Source organism: Chiloscyllium punctatum, chromosome 3 (assembly GCF_047496795.1).
Source record: "Chiloscyllium punctatum isolate Juve2018m chromosome 3, sChiPun1.3, whole genome shotgun sequence".
Lineage (NCBI taxonomy): Eukaryota > Metazoa > Chordata > Chondrichthyes > Orectolobiformes > Hemiscylliidae > Chiloscyllium > Chiloscyllium punctatum.
In genome coordinates this window covers 133,125,069-133,144,804 of record NC_092741.1, presented here as the reverse complement: position 1 = coordinate 133,144,804, position 19,736 = coordinate 133,125,069, and the positions used below count along the sequence as shown (strand labels likewise).

At 40.0% G+C, this 19,736-nt stretch overlaps 1 protein-coding gene and 1 long non-coding RNA gene across 3 annotated transcripts in view; one reads left to right on the top strand and one right to left on the bottom strand.

Moving 5' to 3' along the window:
• Window positions 1–5,397, bottom strand: part of LOC140465148 (uncharacterized) — a 55,181-nt gene extending 49,784 nt beyond the window's left edge. Inside the window, exon 1 of one of the 2 annotated variants that reach the window (XR_011955116.1) lies at window positions 5,267–5,397. This is a non-coding gene — a long non-coding RNA (uncharacterized lncRNA). Of the gene's footprint in view, window positions 1–5,068; window positions 5,156–5,266 lie in introns of those variants that run through there. The other variant, XR_011955117.1, reaches the window with a different exon arrangement.
• A 36-nt stretch (window positions 5,398–5,433) lies between these two features.
• alkal2a (ALK and LTK ligand 2a) lies at window positions 5,434–12,793 on the top strand. Its single transcript, XM_072560997.1, has 6 exons — window positions 5,434–5,765; window positions 6,182–6,492; window positions 7,596–7,652; window positions 7,762–7,842; window positions 9,149–9,228; window positions 11,752–12,793. Exons 2-5 carry the CDS (start codon window positions 6,231–6,233, stop codon window positions 9,211–9,213), a joined length of 465 nt encoding a protein of 154 aa, XP_072417098.1. The 5' UTR covers window positions 5,434–5,765; window positions 6,182–6,230; the 3' UTR covers window positions 9,214–9,228; window positions 11,752–12,793.
• Window positions 12,794–19,736: the final 6,943 nt, after the last annotated feature.

Here is a 19,736-nt window from a genome sequence, read left to right as displayed (position 1 = left end):
CCTTTAATTTCTTTACTGTTCAAAAATCTATCCATTTTTGCCTTAAAAACCTTAAACAAGGTAGTCTCAACTGCTTCACTGGGCAAGAAATTCCACAGATTCACAACCCTTTGGGTGAAGTTGTTCCTCCTCAATTCAGTCCTAAATCTGCTCCCCCTTATTTTGATGTTATACCCCCTAATTCTAGTTTCACCTGCAAGTGCAAACAACATCCCTGCTTCTATCTTATCTATTCCCTTCATAATTTTATATGTTTCTACAAGAATCCACCCTCATTTTTCTGCATTCCAATGAGTCCAGTCCCAGTCCACATAATCTTTCCTCAAAAGTCAAACTTCTCAATTCAGAAGCAACTTAGTGAATCTCCTCTGCACCCCCTTTAGTGCTAGTACATCCATTCTCAAGTAAGGAGACCAAAACGGTACACAGTACTCCAGGAGTACCCTAAACAGCTGCAGCATAACTTCCCTATTTTTAAACTCCATCCCTCTAGCAATGAAAGATAATATTCCATATGCTTTCTTAATGACCTGCTGCACCTGCAAACCAACTTTTTGTGCTTCACACACAAGGATACTCGGGTCTCTCTGCACAGCAGCAGGCTGCTTTTTTTTAAACCATTTAAATAATAGTCCATATTGCTGTTGTTCCACCAAAATGGATGACCTCACATTTATCACATTGTGCTCCATTTACCAGGCCCTTGCCCACTCAATTATCCTGTATATATCCCTTTGTAGACTGTCAGTGTCCTCTGCATACTGTTCTACCACTCATTTTAGTGTCATCTACGAACTTTGACATACTACACTTGGTCCCCAACGTCAAATCATCTCTGTAAATTGTAAGCAATTGTGATCCCAACATTGACTCCTGAGGCACCCCAATAGCCACTGATCATCATCCAGAAAAACACCCATTTATCCCCACTCTTTGTTTTCTGTTAGTTAAGCAATCTTCTATCTATACCAATACATTACATGTAACACCATGCACCTTTATCTTATGCAGCAGTTTTTTAAGGGCACCTTGTCAAATGCCTATGGGAAATCCAGATATAACTACATCCATTGGTTGTCCATTGTCCCTAAAGAATTTTAGTAAATTAGTTCAACATAACCTGCCTTTCAAGAACCCATGCTGTGTCTGCCCAATGGGACAACTTATATCCAAATATCTTGCTGTTTCTTCCTCTGCTATGGATTCAAGCACTTTCCTGACTACAGAAGTTAAGCTAATGGGCCAACAGTTGCCTGCCTTTTGTCCAACTCCTTTTTAAACAGTGGCATCACCTTTGCTGTTTTCCAGAATGCTGGAACCACCCCAGAGTCCACCAATTTTTTGGAAAACTATGAACACATCTGTTATTTCCACAGCCATCTCTTTTCGTAGCCTGGGGTGCATTCCATCAGCGCCAGGAGACTTGCCTACCTTTAGACCCATTTTCTTGCCCAACATTAACTCTTTAATGATAATGATAGTTTCCAGGTCCTCACCTGCCATAGTCTCCTTTTCATCGATTAGTGAATGCCGACACAAAATACCAGTTCAGTGCTTCAGCCATTTCCTCACTTCCTATTATCAAATCCCCCTTCTCATCCTCCAAAGGACCAATGTTTACCTTAGGCACTCTTTTTCATTTTATATATTTGTAGAAACTTTTGCTCTCTGTTCTTATATTCTGAACTAATTTATTCTCATAATCCATCTTACTTTTCTTTACAGCTTTTCTCATGGCTTTCTGTTCACATTTAAAGATTTTCCAAGCCCTTAATTTCCCATGAATCTTTGCCACTTTGTATGCATTAGCTATCAATTTGATACCCTCCTTTATTTCCTTAGTTATCAGTGGCTGATTGACCCTTTTCCTACAGTGCTTCCTCATCACTGGTGTATATTTTTGCTGAGCACAGTGAAAAATCGCTTTGAAAGTCCTTCACTCTTCCTCAATTATCCCACCATATAGTCTTTGGTCCCAGTCTACCTGAGCCAACTCTCCTTCATCCCACTGTAGTGCCCTTTGTTTAAGCACAAGACCTTGGTATTGGATTTTATCATGTCACCCTCCATCTGTATTTTAAATTCAACCATATCGAATTATACCGTGCCCATTGCAAACCTAACAAATGCAAGATTCCCTAATATAAGAGATTTCACCTTCTACAACATGCTTAGATTCTGGTAACGAGTGCCCACTCAAAACATTAACCTACAAAATGTGTTTGTGAGTTTTGAGAAGATTTGTAGCTCAGGTTGAGGTTCTGGATATATGTTTGCTCGCTGAACTGGGCAGTTTATTTTTAGATGTTTCATCACCATACTAGGTAACATCATTAGTGATCCTCTGGTGAAGCACTGGTGTTATGCCTGGTTTTCTATTTATGTGTCAGTGATGTCACTTACTGTGATTATCTCATTCACCATGTTGATGAAGTCATTTTCTGTTCTTTTTCTAGAGAATTCCTAGAAGCATGGCATTCCAAACAGAACTCTATCAACAAATACATTGATTTGGATCCCATCTACCACTTGCTGAGAAAAAGAACAGGAAATGACTTCACCAACATAGCAAATTATATCATCACAGGAAATGGTATCACCAACCCAAACACATAAATAGAAAGTGGGGCATAACACCAGTGCTTCACCAGAAGCTCACTGATAGTGTTACCTAGTATTGTGTGTTTCTTTAAGTGTGTTGTGCTTTCCAACCCCCATATCTTCCAACCTCCATATCTGCAAACCACCATCAGCAGCTGTGCTTCAAACATCTATGCTCTACATCCTGGAACGTCTCTCAACTTCTCTCTGCTCCTTTAAGGCCCTGCATTAAATATCTCTTTGGCTAAGTTTAAGGTCATCCCTTCTAATATCCGATTCTTTGGCTCAGCGTTCATATTTTTGCCAGATTATGTTTCTGTGATTCTACATTAAAGGTGTCACATAAAATAAACATTGTTGTTATTGTTAGTCATACATTTTCTGTGTTCTGAAATATAATGAATTTTCTGTATATTTCCAGAGTTTTGTTGCTGTATTTAAGGTCAGTCAATGTTTGCAGTTTTTATTTCCGTACTTATTTGGAACATCTGTTCTCCATAGTAAACTTTGTACTAACATTGTAAACATATCTCCACAACTTATAAAGGGATATGCATTACAACCATCTTAAATAAAAGTAAATTATTTAGTTTATCAATTATATATTTTGTTAAGTTATTCATTGATTTCATGGGAAAGCAATGGTAGATGGAATACTCATGAGACAATGGGTCTATACATAGAATAGTTAGATTAGTCATTCTCTGCACAATTCAGTGGCCATTGCTTGAAATGTATTATTGAATGAAAAATATTAACATAGGAAAACTGAAAATGTTGCACAGGCATAGGATCTTAGCACGATCTTATACATGGGTCATAGGGAATGTACTTACATAAATTAAATGATTAGGGTATTACAACCCCAACAGCTAATTGAAGAAAGCACCAAAGTAGACTTTAGCCTTCTGTGCAGAAAAAACTTCTAATGTTTTTGTCTTGTTTTCAAAATCACCGTTTTGGCTGAGAATAAAATGGTCAACTTTCAACTTGATGCTGAATTTCAGAGTTCCCACATTTTAAATTTATGAATTTTGCAAAGCCATGGCCCATAAAAACAAATTGGCAATGTTATAGTCTTATTTTGGAGAATTGAGAGCACTCAGATAAAAGATTCAACAACTCCTCTCTACATTATCTTGACATTACATTCCTTTTATTGATTCAAAATTTCTGTAGTCTTGGTTGGTTTCCCACATTCTACCCTCTTTAAACATGAAGTCACCAAAATTCAGCTGCCCATATTTCAATTTGCAGCAACTTTCATTTCCCTTTCACCTGGTGACTTTGACTGGTTCCCTGCAAAACAACATGTTGACTTAAAAAAAATTCTTATCCTTGTTTTCAAACCTCTCCATGATGTCACCCTCTCCCAATCTCTGCAATCTTTGACAGTCCTACAACCCTTTAAGATACCTACTCTCCTTTAATTCTGCCCTTTCATGCCCAATGCCTAAGGGACATTCCTAATTCCGCCATCCATGGCCATTCCTTCAGTTGCCCTGGCCCTAAGCTCCCTCAACATACTTCACTATCATCCATGCCTCCTTTTAGGATACACCAGCTTTATCAAGCTTTTATCTGATCTCATATACTGTTATGTGCCTTGGTGAATGTATTACATAATTATGTATTGTTGTTAAAATTTTTGCAGCAAAAGTAATGAACTGTCTATGGAATCATCGAAGATTTTGCTGCACAAAACCAATTGGGGAAAATTCTGTTTTAATCGTGGTGAATGTAACAAGCGAATGAGTGGCATCTAGTGGGAGGAGGTAGGCTAGTCACAGTAGACTGTGACATAAGGTCAGAGATCCGATCACCTTCAAACCCCGTTGAAGATCAACATTGTCCTTTAGTAATTCATGCATTCATGAGGGGGTAGCTTGAGTGAACATTTGCATTTGGTGTTTGTGGTCTGGATCCTTTCACACTCATATTCCCTCAAAGGGGATTTTCCACAGCAAGTGGTTATTCTATAGATTATGCAAGCGGCACGATTAGATCAACTGTGCGTGGTCAATCAGTACCGGCGGAAGTTGCCATGAATAAATTATGTCCAACATCAGCGCACTATGGATGTCGTTCCCAAGTTTGTCGGACGCAGTGGCCTGAATGTTTCCTGGCCGTCGCTGAACGGCGCTGTTGTCAGTTTTCTCATCAATTTGTCTCTCCTTACAAATGACTGTTTGTCCACTTTCTCCGATTATGGACATTTGACATTCACAGCATTTAAGGGGAAGGGGGCTTTTTTGTAAAGTTACAATAAAAAAGAAGTTAATTTAAATAATCAGAATCACCATTTCGTATAAAGTTGGTCAACTCTTGATCACACCAGTCCCGCGCACACACTTTGATATGTATTTGAACTTGAAGTGATAAACAACGTTTTGACTAAACAGACAGGGAAAATAAAATCAGATTTCATGAAATGACCGTTAAAGGTTTAATACCGGCATCGTTGTACCTTTAAATAGCCGTGTTTAACTGCAGTGTTTTCTATATAAATATATACTTCCCGCCGACTTTAACTTATCCTTATCACGGCGTTTCCAATAATTTGTCACGTCGAAAATTAGATTGGAGAAATAAACGTGTTTATCAGAAATCGTATCCTGAAAATCATCAAATAAACTGCAAGGGCCTGGAATATAATAGCAGTTACCGGTTCCTGGCCGAGAGAAGGGAAAAAGGGATGGAAAAGAAGTTCCTGGTATCCACGCAGCGTTGTCAGTCAGTGACGGTCTCATCATCATCCGGGCTGACGAACATAATGCAATTCAAGGAGTGCTTGATCGGGAAGGATGAATTTTTCAAATCGCGTTAACACGTTTCCAATTAAAGACACGCCGGGGTAATCCGGTGGGACCGATTACGTCTGCGAATAGACAGTAAAAGGCTGGGAAAGATCTAACGAAAGTTACCGAACAAAGGTTGCCAAGTGGACTTTTATTGTTTACCACCCACCTCAAGTCGATAATATCATATTGAACTACCACATGCATCGTATACTATATAAGGGCCTGCGCTGGGAGGCACTGCAGAAATGGTGTAGTTTATGGAATAAAGTGCACACCGGGAGAAATTATTTATTCTGTGAGCAAGTTTCAGGAAAACAAAAACGACACCGCTTGCAAAGAGAGGGGGCAGGATATATTTTGAAGGTAAATGCATGAAATGATTTTTTGATTTAGATTCGCAATTCAGATCTAGATTATATAGATGCTACTTTAAGAACAAGAAGTCTTGCTCCAGTCAAGCAAGGCAGGACATACCGGATGCTGGTTTTATTTTGGAGTAACTAGACATCCTTTGCAAAGTAGCAAAACAACTGCAGAATTGCATGCAGTTTTGCAACTTTTATCAAATGAGGATTTTTAAAGGAATTTACTGCTAAAAATTAAACGACAAACCACTTAGTGTGAATCTTAAAACACAAAAGAGTTTAAATGTTCAGACCCGTAAGAAGCAGTGAAGTGGTTAGGGCTGATGAGGGTGAAGTGTGCAGTTTGAGTGGCTTGGTATATGCGTGCGGCTGTAACTGTTAAAGATCATCATGTCGGTGTCTTCTCTCTGCTAGAGCCACGGAGTCGCAGCTGGGAGGCTTTAACCTGATCCCAACATCAGAAATGAACAGCCCGAGGTCACCGCTATTCTTTGGACTGATACTTCTCATTAGCACAGCTGGATATTGCAAAGAGAGGACAGATCTCACAGAGTTAGGGGAGAACAAAACCCTCTTTAACTTAATATTGGAAATCATAAATCATTTACAAAAACACCGGGAAGAGGAAACCAATGAGGTCGACTACTTTCCACAACGTGTCGATTATACGCTTGATTCCTGGGAATTGCCTGACAATGAGGTGTACCGTAAGGAGGAGAGAGTTGGTAAGTGGGGCTACTGTTTCCTCGCTACTTGTTAATCCACCTGGCCGGGGGTCCACCTTACTGAGTGAGGAGCCAGGTATATTGGACGGTCATTCATTTTATTTCCTTTGACCGAGTTGAAACCAGAGGTTCTGGGCTGTGAAGATCTGGGAGGAGGGAGGGGGCGATCGGAGCGGTGAACGTCCCCTTGGGGCCGCGGAAGATCTGCTCGCTGACCTGTTGTGCTCTCTGGTCGAGAAAGTAAGGAAGGTGTCGGTGGGCCGAGGGGGCGGGGGAAGCCGTGGATGTGAGGTTGCAAGGCGAAAGCTGGCTTCTTCCAGTAAAGGAGCAACACTAAACCTAAGAGGGTATAATCCCCACCCCACCTCCAATTTCCAAACGCTGTTAGACAGAGTTTATGAATGGACAACAACCAGGAAGGGGTGACATGAGGACATTGACCGTCTGCTACTCTAGAGTCCCGCGGGAGAGTGGCCGCTGTTTGTGTGCTCCCAAGTGACGGGCAAACGCTTTACGTTCGCCATTCATAATCCTCGTTAAAAATTACATACCATGTTATAGTCCAAAGGGTTTATTTGGAAGCATGAACCTGGTGTTGTGTGAGTTTTTAAAAAAACTTTGTCCACCCCAGCCCAACACCGGCCCCTCCACACCACTCATAATCCTAATTCTTTCAGTATGTCACGAGTTTGAAATATGTTTATCAGGTTAGGAGTTACAGAGGAATGCTCCCTCCCTCTCCTGTCCAGTGTTACGGGACTTCAAGGCTGCCCAGTGATTTCCCCGTCAGTCCTGACTCGACAGCATTGTCCTGAATTGTCCATGAACTTCGGGCTGCCCTGAACAACCCCTGAAACATTAGCACACTCGGGAAACGCTGTCTTTTCGCTACTTTTTTTTTGCAGGACTGCTCCTTTGCTCAACCGAACCAATCATTTATGAAGTTGCCTGTCCGGAACCGTCCCTCGCAGCACACATCTCCAAAAAAAATTATCTAAACACCCTAAGTCCCCATTGTAACAGGAATGGCCAGATTTAGCAAATTCATCAACTCAACGGTATCTCAGCCCTGCCTTGAAACCTCTATCTGATTTTCCCAACAGAAATCGTGCCCAGAGATCTGAGGAAGATGAAAGACAAGTTTTTGAAACATTTAACAGGTAAACGCGGCTCTTTGAGTGCGGCTGTGTGTGTGTGTGTGTGTGTGTGTATGTTCTTGTGTCTGGTGCGGATCGACAGGTTTGTAACAGTCACTGACTTTTTCCCCAGGTCCACTTTACTTCAGCCCCAAGTGTAGCAAACATTTCCATCGGCTGTACCACAACACCAGGGACTGTACCATACCAGCATGTAAGTGTTAACACCACCCCCCCCCCCTCCCATCCCCCCCTCCAGGGAAAGCGATTGCTTTAGTCATAAGTCTAAAGGTTTCTTTTTTGGTTTAAATATTGCGCTGCTGGATATCTGAAACGTGAAAGAAAGGATAAATAGTTGCCCCCACAGTAGGTCAGGCAGTATCTCCGGGGGGAGGTGTAGTTTCACTCTGAAGGACTTTTCAAACCGTGGGCTTCTTAGTCTAATGTCACGGTCACTTCAAGGCTCGGCCGCTTTCAGTTGAGCTGTACAGATGTGTTAGTCGAGCGGGGAAGGACGGTTTGTACCGGTTTCGGCGGAGAATGTGGCAACGTAAACTCAGTGCATGGTGTTCAGAGCCGCTCCCAGTCAGCACATTGACGGCCGTCCCACTGGACAGGAGGGTGGGTGGGAGAGAGAGAGAGAGAGACAGGGACAGATGGAACATTGTGGGGACAACTCCATTCTTAACGAAGTGACTCTGTGCCGAGTGGTCAGCAGTTTCAAGTGGGGGTGTGACAAATCAGGTCGCGATCATCCAAACGAATTTCAGTTTGCCAGTCACTGCCTGGATCGCTGAAACTTCAGCACGTTCGTGGTGGGATATGGGAAGCTCTTTATCATAACAGAGTCTCGCCTTCTCCCGCTTTTGTCGGCGGAGACCTGTTGCCAAGATCATTCCCCATGGGACTCAGTGCAAACCATATCCCCAGTGTCTATCGGAATAGCAGGGGCGTGTTTGATTCGATCAGGGTGTGCCGAGATACAAGCGAGGAAATGTTAAGGGCCAGTTTTCCGCACATCACGCGTGCAACTCAATCACATTTAACATCATTCTAAAAGCCGGCATTTTTCAATAACTTATAGATTTTTTAAAAAATGATTCTCGTGGAAATGAAAATTGCAAGACTCGTTTGCGAAAGTGTATTGTTTCTCGAATGCAAAATACAAAGGAGGCAGACACTTGACAAGGGCCGGTTATAAAAATAGAATTGACCCATCTGTTTATTTACATCTCTCGATTCGTGGGAAGCCTCAGGAAGTCCATATGGCAGGAATGTGTCAATAACAATATAGACAAATCCTATATGTCTCTGAGAATGAGAGAAAGCTATTTGACGACACAACTTTACATACTCCACCCCCCCCCCCCCCCCCACCGCCATGGGAGATACTATCTCCTAAAAATAAATCTCCGTGAAGGGCAGTGAGTGTCTTTTTCTGTATCTTGATTTTTAACTTTGTCCACCCCAGTCCAACACCGGCTCCTCCAAATAATTTCTGTGTCTTTCTCTTCTCGTAGATTATAAAAGATGTGCCAGACTTCTCACAAGATTGGCAGTCAGTCCGATGTGCGCTAAAGGCTAAATGCGATTACAACTGGTAAGTGTTGCTGAAAGAAGGGTTTATGCCCGAAACGTCGATTCTCCTGCTCCTTTGATGCTGCCTGACCTGCTGCGCTTTTCCAGCAACACATTTTTAAGCTCTGATCTCCAGCATCTGCAGTCCTCACTTTCTCAAAGTTGCTGACTGACTGCTGTCCTGTGATATGTGAACAGCTTGGCTGGGTGACATTCTGAAATCTTAACTTGGACATTCCGGGGTGATGGTGGGGGGGGGTGTCTGTGTGGCAGTTTGGAAAGATCTTTCCCTTAGTGAATACATTTCAAAACCAAAATGCTTTCACATGCGGATTATCCCCTCCAAGCGGAGGGTTGTCTTTCGGCCAAAATCGATTGGAATACATGCATTTATTCCTCCCTGACAGATATCATATCGGTACCAGTAAAACCCGCCTTCCGTTCAACTAGTATTTGGCCCACAGAGCTATATTCTAATGTACCACAGAGCGATGCAGGCATTACGCTGCAAATATTTGAAAGCTACTGGATAATCGGACGGTATGAGCAAAAGCTGTGCCAAGGCAAAAACCTAGTTTTAACCCAAATAACTGAACCGCAACCACATGAGATCAGACTCAAGATGCAATTCGTTTCAGTATTAAAGGCCCGTTGGCAATGTTCTGCCATCTTGATGTTTCATTGCGCTACACAAGGCAGTACTAATTGCCATGGCTACGACTTCAGAGAGATGGCAGCAACTGGTGCACACATCATTTTACAAAGCTTTATAATCAATAGGTCGGCCCACGCAACGTGAAAGTAGAAAAGCCAGCCCTGGCTAATTAATATGCAATCGACTGAACGCTGAACTTCCACGCCTCGCTCATCAGCGACACCCACAACGTCATTGATTGTACAAATGCCTGGGTTAGGATTTAAAAAATAGTAAGATATCTAAAATACATGTATCCCGGCAAGAAAAAGGCAGTAATCATCATCTACAATTGAACAAAAAAGCATCAGGTACATGACTTACTTAATTCTGGCATCTTCCTGGCTCCTGTACCTCAATGAAGATTCTCATGCGGACAAACGTGAAGTCGGATTGAGGAACATACAGAAATTCAGATGGCTATAGTGTTCTACGTAGTGCATATTAAGTTAGGAAACAATAAGTTCATTTCATTATTGATTAATCATTCTTTGCATTCATTCAGCTTTACAACAGAGTGAGGATATAATTTTTCAATTGCAGTGCAGAGTTGAAATTCCACTTGTGGCGATCCTTGGTGAATTCCGCATTACTAATCATCACGGACACAAACGACGTTCTAACAGTGATTTAAAAAAAATATTCTAAGATTTTGTGATATTCCTTCCTTCACCAATTTGGTGGAAGGGTGATAAAACTGCAACAAATAGGAATTTGTTTTTTTGTTAACTTGCCATTTATCACTGCCATGTGTGGATGATACAATTGAATTAGGTTTGCTAAGCTTGTTGAGATGCCAACAAATTAGGAACTCAAACTGATGGTTTACCTATAAATGTAGCGTTTAACCAACTACTGTTACTAAACAGCTGCAACAGATGGACTGAAACAATATACCACACTCCTGGTGTAGAGCACTGAACTGCTAAGTTTATGACCCATGGGCAAACTTTTAACCAGCCATGCACCATTGTAATGTAACCACACACACTCGAGGAAAAAGTGAGGACTGCAGATGCTGGAGATCTGAGAGTGGAAGAGTGTGGTGCTGGAAAGGTACAGCCAGTCAGGCAGCATCCAAAGGAGCAGGAGAATAGATGTTTTGGGCATAAGCACCTTCATCAGGAAGGGCTCATGCCTGAAACATTGACTCTCCTGCTGCTCAGATGCTGCCTAACTGGCTGTGCCTTTCCAGCACCTGCATTCTTCAACAACCACACAGTTGAGCAATGTAAAGGTGCACTCTCTTCTATGGAAATGACCCTAGCATGAAATATTTGTAAACGGCAAAATAAATTACCTGTGGCACATGTGCAGTTTCTCAATAATGGTAAAAAGTGCCAAAATTTGCCATCATTTTCACAACCCAAATGGCAGTTTGGAACAATTACAGTCATCAACTAACTTGTAAAATGAAGTCATAAATGAAATTATTGAGTTCCATGGATAAATAAGCAGCAGTTTTTAACAACTTATGAAGTACCCACTCCACCTTTTAAAATTAAAATCGCTGAAAAAAAGTCTGGTGACTCAGTGGTTACTTCTGCCTCTCAGCACCATGGACCCTGGTTCAATTTCAGCAGCCTTGGGTGAATGTGTGGAATTTGCGAATTCTCCCCATTCAAGTGTGGGTTTTCACCGGGTGCTCCAGTTTCCTCTCACTGTCTGAAGATATGCAGGCTGGATGGATTGGCCATACTAAATGTGGGGTTAGAACGGGGAGCTGTGTCTGTGTGGGTCGCTTTTAGAAGGGTCGGTGCAGGACTCGGTAGGCCAAAAGGTCTCTTTCTGAATTGTAGGCATTCTATGATTCTAAATTAATTAACAAAATGCGATAATCTTGTTTTACAGGTATCAACATTAAGATATCCCCAGAACCAAGAAAAGTGCCTTGGAAAACAACAGGGAAACACATTGATCTCAGTACCTTTATAACATATTCCATTGTGAACAAAGATTTATTTTTGCAAACTGATCGATTACCTCCATGAACTCATTAATGTGCATTTTGTATGTTGTCAACATTATTTCTGTAATTCTGTACATTAGTATAAATAACTGCCAATGTTACAAAGGCTGAACATTTAAGAAAATAACAACACTTCACTGTTTTCCTGCATAATGCTGCCAAAAATTGCACAAATGCTTTCTTGTTCATGTTTGGAGCATTATTTTGTATTAAACATTGAGACACTCAGATACTGTTCAAGACAAGGCTAATGTATCCTAAATTTACTGTAGGAATTTTTTTCATGCTTCAGAATGCTGGTTATCTTTACTTGTCATATGTAATGCTTATGCAGTTTAAAACCATTTGCTGTGCCATAACACAGCAAAATATTGTTATAATAGAATGCTTGGGGTCACCCTCTACTCCAAGGGATAAGTTATGGTTTGCATGACATTTTTTCTTGCCTTCGTCTTTACAAAGCATAATATTTTACAACTACACTGTTAGGTTAGTACATCATTGGTTATGGTTTACATTCTCTGAGCTGAAAAAAAGTTTGTGACCAATTATCTTTTCTCTAACACAGTGGAGTGTCATTTATACAGATCTATACAAGCTATTGTCATTAGTCACTGTACATTACGGTTTATAAACATTCCAGCTAACATGTGCAATATGTATATATTGTAAAGACCTGAATATATATCAGTTATAAAATAAAGTGTTTGGTATTTGACACAGACTAGACTGAGTGCTCTTTGTATACATTCCCAGATTGTTACTGCATAGTTTTAAACGACTTTTTTCAATCATTGATTCACTACAAAAGATTTCAGTTTTTCAGACCTTGGTTTGCCTAAATCAATGCATTTAGCCTAAATTAATTCAAAAAATGAAAGTATACAATGTTCAATTAGAATACAATCTAGAGGGTGTAGCCATATTAACCTATACAAAATGTGAAATGTATTATTCTGAATAAATGATTCAAAATCTACTTTTAAGGAGACTCTGGTGTAAACAATTCTTCAAGGAGAAAATTACACTCAGAGTCATGTTTTGTGGTCTAAATTCAATACCAATACTTGATACATTTGTATTTAATAATCATTTTCAAATCAACATTTCTGTCCACTGTCACCTTTTAAATATTTTTAGCCTTCTGCTCTTTAGATTTTACCATGAGACACAGATTATTAGTTATTATCGAAGGCAACAGAATTAATAATACATTTAGTTATTGTACCCTGTATGATATTGAATGCAATATTAACAACAACTATGCTGTAGAAAGCTGCTTATGCCAAAGAAAATAGAAATGTAGCAATGGTAATGAGTTTACCTCAGAGTTACTATCTTATATTGTCTCAGCTTAATTTACCTAATAACAATGTTTTTTATGAACATGCAATTGTATCTTTAAAGGCATACTCCATGGCTTGAATGTGTTGTTGACTTAATGCTGCACTATGAAAGTGCTGGATTCTCAGAAGTAACTCCATAGACGATAAATTATTTCCTGCTTAGGCATCTGTTAATGAATCCACTGGACTACTTGAAAAAGAGTGGGGAATTCTAATTAGTTAGCCAATGTATCTTTCTTGATCAATCCTCAGAATGGATTAATTCATCCCATTAATAACTGTGGGATCTTGCTCTGTTTGACATGATAGGCATTTCCCCATAATATTAATTATTGCACTTTAGAGTAATTTGTGTTTTGTGCTTCATATCAGAATATTTCCAGGAGATGTGATGATGCACTGTGTAAAAGCACCTTCATTTCAAAATTATGCAGTAAATCCACAAAATAGTCGATGATTGAAACTTTAAAGAGCCAAGTGTGTAAAATCATTGAGCAACCTAATGTACTACCATTTGATTTTTAATAATTTGCAAAGAACTGAATATCCCATTATCGCCTCTCTAGCATTAAAGATTTTAGGAAAAAAGTTAAGTGCTTTTTGATTTTATTTCCCATTTGCTCATGGAATGAGAGCATTATCTGCAAGTCCAGTAATTATTACCCATCCTCACTGCCCTTGAGAAGGTGGTGGTGATGAGTTACACTTTTGAACCTCTACAAGCCACCCACAGCCCTCTTAGGGAGCAAGTTCCTGAATTTGATCCAACCAAATGCAATATAGTTGCAAGTCAAGATTATAAATTCCAGCTGGTGATGCTTCTACATATCTTCTGCCCTTTGCCTCTGCATGGAAAGGTGGGAATGCTGGGAAACCAGGTTTGCCTAAAGAATGTTACAGGCAATACACATTGCAGACACTGGGCATATGTGGTACAGTATTTAGACATCACTGGGATGTTAATCAAGCAGGCTCCTATAATCTGGATATTAAGATCATAAAACCATAATAGGAACACAAGTAAGATGTTTGGCCCCTCGAGCAGTCCACTCAGCCATTTCTTAATATGATGTGGAAGGAATTGAAGTGGCTAAAGCCTGGTATATGTGATGTTGGGGACCTCATCCAGTTGGCATTTCTAGCTGAATTTGGCTGCAAATTCCTCCGCCTAGTCTTAGAGTCATACAGATGTACAGTATGGAAAGAGACACTTCAGTCTAACTCGCCTATGCTGACCAGATATTCTAAACTAATCTCGTCCCATTTGCCAAAATTTGGCCCATATCCTTCTCAACCCTTCCTATTCATTTACCTAGCCAGATGCCTTTTAAATGTTGCAATTGTAGATTTGCTTGCTGAGCTGGAAGGTTCATTTCCAGATGTTTCATCACACTACTAGGTGACATCTTCAGTTGGCCTTTAGATGAAGTACTGCTGATGATTCCTGCTTTCTATTTATGTGTTTGGGTCTCTGAATGAACATCAACTACCCACAAAGTGATATGACCCTCTCACATTCATATCATTACATACAGGTAAGAAAGACCAACACTTCAACTGGGACAACACATCCATCCGAGAACAAGCCAAACAGAGACATACATGAGAACTCCTAGAAGCATGGCATTCCAATTGAAATTCTATCAACAAACACATTTACTTGGATCCCATTTACTACTCCCTGAGAAAAAGAACAGGAAATGACATCACCACAAAGAAACCCAAACATATAAATAGAAAGTAGGAATCATTAGCAGTGCTTTACCCGGAGGCCTACTGAAGATGTTACCTAGTAGGGTAACGAAACATCTGGAAATGAATCTTCCAGCTCAGTGAGCAAACCTACATCCAGAAGCTCAACCTGAGCTACAAGTTTTCTTAAAAACTCACTAATACAAGTAACAGGTTTTTTTCCAAATCATAGAATAGAGTCATTGAATATTTCCAATGTGGAAAGAGGCCATTCGGCCCATCGTGAAAATTCCAACCATGCAAATAGCATCCCATCCAGCCTCGGCCCCCTACCCTATCCCCATAACTCAATTTTTCCCATGGCTAATCCACCTAGCTTGTACATCCCTGGACACTATGGGCATTTCAGCATAGCCAATCCACTTAATCTGCACATTTTTGGATTCCTATTAGGTGAATATCATTTGCATTCCTGTGATATTCATTGGGAGCTCCAACGCTTTTCTACTTTAGGTTTTGGCTTGGCAAATTTATTTCACATTGGAAGATGCATTTGGAATTTCCTGCCCTGTATTCAAAGGTCATATTGATTCATCATCAAAACAAAACTGAAAATGCTTGACAACACTCATCAGGTCAGGCAGCATCTGTAGAGAAAGGAACAGTTAATGTTTCATCAGAACTGGTAAAAGAGATGCAACATATTTTAAGCAAGTGCAGAGGGAGGTAAGATGGGGAGATGAAAGGGAGTAATGGATGAAATGTTGGTGGGGGGGAGGTGGTGGAGGGCAAAGTACAAAAGGAAAAGTCCATGCATCAATTCTTTTGAGGTTATCATGAGGAGGACTAGACATGGGGTTGGACAGGGAGTTGCTAAGAGACAAAAAGAATTTATGGAAAGCTATCATGAAAGAAACTGTTTTTAATGGGTTTATCATTTTATTACTTTCTTTGCAAGGAATTGATTAACTGCAATTATTACTTTTAATAAATCTATGTACACTTATGCTGAGGTTAGAGACACTGTTTATTCTGAAATAAAATAGAAAATGCTAGAAAAGCTCAAAAGGTCAGGAAAGATCTACAGAGAAAATATAGAGTCAATGACCTTATATCAGACCTGAAATGGGATTCTTCATTGCTGCCTGGTGAGTTGTTCCAGCATTTTATGCTATTATTTCGGATTGTTAAATTTTTTGTACAATGTTTATTCTACTGTTACTTATTCTCACTTTTATATCACTACTTCAAATTTGAATGATTGAGAGCACAACAATAAAATATTATGGATGCAAGAAAATAAAATACAATCAGAAAATGCGAGAAACATGGCATAGATCGCAGAATCCATGGAGAGAGGAATAAAGTTAACAGATAGAATCCTCTCAATCTCAAATGTATCTGATTGCTGTTTGTGAGAGCTTGCTGTTTGTGAATTAGCTGTCAAATTTCTTACATTACAACAAGTAACAATACTTCAAAAGCCTGTCAAGTTAAAAAAAAGTAAAATATATTTAGATTTTTAAAATGAGCCAATGGAAACATTGCTTCAGTGAGAAAATGATCAAGGTAAAATCACTGCTGTCTTATCAGACCACAGGGCTGAGAGACAACTGGTAATGGTTTAACTGGAGGCTCACCACACCTTGGGTGAGGGAAGAAGTTGAGAAGGACAGCCCTTCACAGTAACTTCAGCCAGTGCCGGAACTGAACCCACACTGCTTGCATTACACATTAGTCATCCAGCTAGCTGAGCTAACCAGCTGCTAGGTAAAAGTGGATTAGAACCTTGGCCTTTTTTCAAACTAGTATGTTCCTTCATAACAAGCGAATCTGCACGTACCTAGAAGTAATTTCTTCCATAATTAATTTTCTACTGCACCACTGTGTAAATGCACACTAAGACAACTCTTTTTGCCAGGTCTCCCTTAATTTAACTTGGTAAATTTTCTCACTCGAACATAATCAAACCATCGGCTTCCACTTGTCTTGTTCAAACAGGCACTCTTCAGACAACACGAGAGTATGCTGGCATTTTTGATCCCACAGTTCATATTGACATTTCCTTTCATTCTCCATCACAAATCTGGACTCTGAGAAAGTGTTGTTTATAGATTCTGTCTTGTATCCACTCCCTTTTATTATCACTAACTTCCCCTTTCATTGTCATTCAGTGGTCTCTTTAATTGCCGTTTTCCTGGTCATTTATTTCACTTCCCACACCAGGTTTTAACCTAAGATCAGTAGATACTGCACTGGGACAAATATCATTTCCTTCCTGTGCCACTCCCAGCACAAATTGGCCAGAATGTGATTTCTATATAACATAGACAAAAATTATATTTTCTTCAAAAATTTCATTTGACAGTTTAAAATACCAGTTGTAAGGGCTGAAAGAAAGCTGGGCAAAGACTATGGACCTAGTCTGATACATTAACTACCAAAATCAGGAGAAGTAAGACAATTGGGTGTGGGAAACTGATGAAGGAGCGAGTCAAAGACAGTGGGCAAGACCCCTGACTTGGATCAGTAAAGAGCAAACACTGTAATTGGAGGGATTTAAACATGGGGTTCTGGAGAAAATAAGCAAAAGCATGGGAGGCAACAGCAAATTTAAGGATTTTGGTGAGGGAAGGACATTCATAGATGGGATAGTAGTTTGTTGGCACCAATGGGAAAGTAATTACCCATGACCTCACTGAATGGGCTGGCTAAATGTACTACTGCTGTTGCTGTGTCCCCTGATATGCAGTGCTTGTTAGAGGAAAGCTAAACTTTTTCTGACCCCAAACTGTGACCCACTCACCACTAGATGCAAGTATAGCTGACCATGCAGCGATGTTTTGACACTTGATGCATGCATAGACTTTCCCTTCTGACAGAAATTGAGGCAAAAGATCAAATGAACCCACTAAATTAGAGATTTCTGATGAACCACATGCTGGACCTTCCTTTTTGACTAGGCGAAAGTGAGGACTGCAGATGCTGAAGATTAAAGTCGAGAGTGTGGTGCTGGAAGAGCACAGCAAGTCAGGCAGCATCCAAGGAGCAGGAAAATCAACATTTTGGGCAAAAACCCTTCAATAGCCCAATCAAAGAAAATCATACTTTCCATTTTACTGCCTAGCTATCGTAAAAGGCAGTGCACTAAAGCTAGTTAAAGCCTGCAATGACTGTGGAATATTGCCACCACAGGAACGTCAGTAGAATACCAAATGCAAAGTAGCCAGCTTCTTCAAGAACACTGTTTACCATGGGCACAGGACTGGTGTATCCAGTGACACTAATGAAACAGTAATAAGACAGTATTGTGAAAGTGGAACTTGTCTTTAGGAGTTTGCATTCATAAGGGAATCACAAAAATAAATTGCTCGCATTCCAATAATTACTTTACTCTTCTATGCATTAGCAGCCATCAAAGAGGCTGACAGTTGAAGCTTAATCTGCAGACTCATTCCTATTTCTTGGTTTTGCTTTCCTTTATTGTTGTCTGTCACTTCTTGGACTCTTCTTCTTAACTTTCGATAAAATCTGTAATTGAGTTTGCAAAGCTTCTGAAGCTACCTGAACAGTTTTGAAATTATTGTCCTTTATGACATTTACCTTAAAATGATTCCATTCTCTTTAAATTTCATCATTAAGTGACCAGATTTTTGCAATGTAAATGCTGCTTGATTGAACTGTCTATGAAATCTTCCATCGAGTTGCATATGATCAAGAGTAAACTGATGAGATAGTGGTTGGAGGATTGGATTAGAACTGTGTTTTGTGCAGAGGGTAAACTTGGACAGTTTTTTATACATCGTCAGGTTGAAGCCTGGATTGTAGCTTTACTGAAACAACGTGGTTAGGGATATGGGTTGTTCTGGAGCACAAGACTTCAATAATCTTGCTGGAATGTTGTAAAGGCCCATTGCCTTTGCCATATCCACTGTTTATTGATATTACATGGAGACAATCAAATTAGCTAGGCTATCATTTCTGATTCTGGATTAGTGGTGCTGGAAGAGCACAGCAGTTCAGGCAGCATCTGATGCTGAGAACACAACAGGTTGACATAGATCATCCATTTGACATTTCTATCTGAACATATTTGCAAGCAATGCAACCTTATCTTTTGCATTTATCTATTGAGCTCCCCCATCATTGAGAATTGGGATACTTATGGAGCCTCCCTCTCCAGTCACTTTTTAAACTGTCCCCATACATTCACCACAGGATGTGGCTAGACTACATAGCTTTGATCTAATCCATTGGTTGTGGGATTACTTAGCCCTTTCTATTGCAAACTGCTTCTACTGCTGGGAAAAAAGTAGTTGTGGTTTCACCAGGATGATGTCCTCTTTTTAATTATGGCCGTACTACACCAGGCATAGGTTCTGCACTCTCATTGAATCCTGGCTTGAAGTTAATAATAGAGTGGGTATACGTTGGGCAGTGTGGTTAGAGATTGTGATCGAATATAATTCTGTTCATGCTAATGACCTGGAACGCCTCATGGATCCTCATTTTTGAGTTGCTACATGTGTTCTGAATCTATCTCGTTTGAGTGATTATCATGGACAACCCCAGCCAGGTGGAATATAATATTACCATCTAAAACAATTCTTTTAAATTGGTATAAAACTTACAAAAAAGTATTCTGAAATTTCGTCCACCTTTGACTAAAAATAAAGTATGCAGATAAATGATCCTTTTTGAATAAAATAGAATGCATCAGCAAATACAAATCTGCAAACTTGTATTTGCAGATATATTCTATTTTGTTCAAAAAAAGCACCCAGTCTTTAGGCAGTCAGTCTATGTGACATTTTATAAATTTCTACTTT

Excerpts from the sequence above, each read along its gene's own strand:
- alkal2a (XM_072560997.1), top strand. The coding sequence starts at position 6,231 with ATGAACAGCCCGAGGTCACCGCTATTCTTTGGACTGATACTTCTCATT. Across the intron at positions 6,493-7,595 it reads CCGTAAGGAGGAGAGAGTTG|AAATCGTGCCCAGAGATCTG; the intron begins GTAAGTGGGGCT and ends TTTTCCCAACAG. Across the intron at positions 7,653-7,761 it reads GTTTTTGAAACATTTAACAG|GTCCACTTTACTTCAGCCCC; the intron begins GTAAACGCGGCT and ends CTTTTTCCCCAG.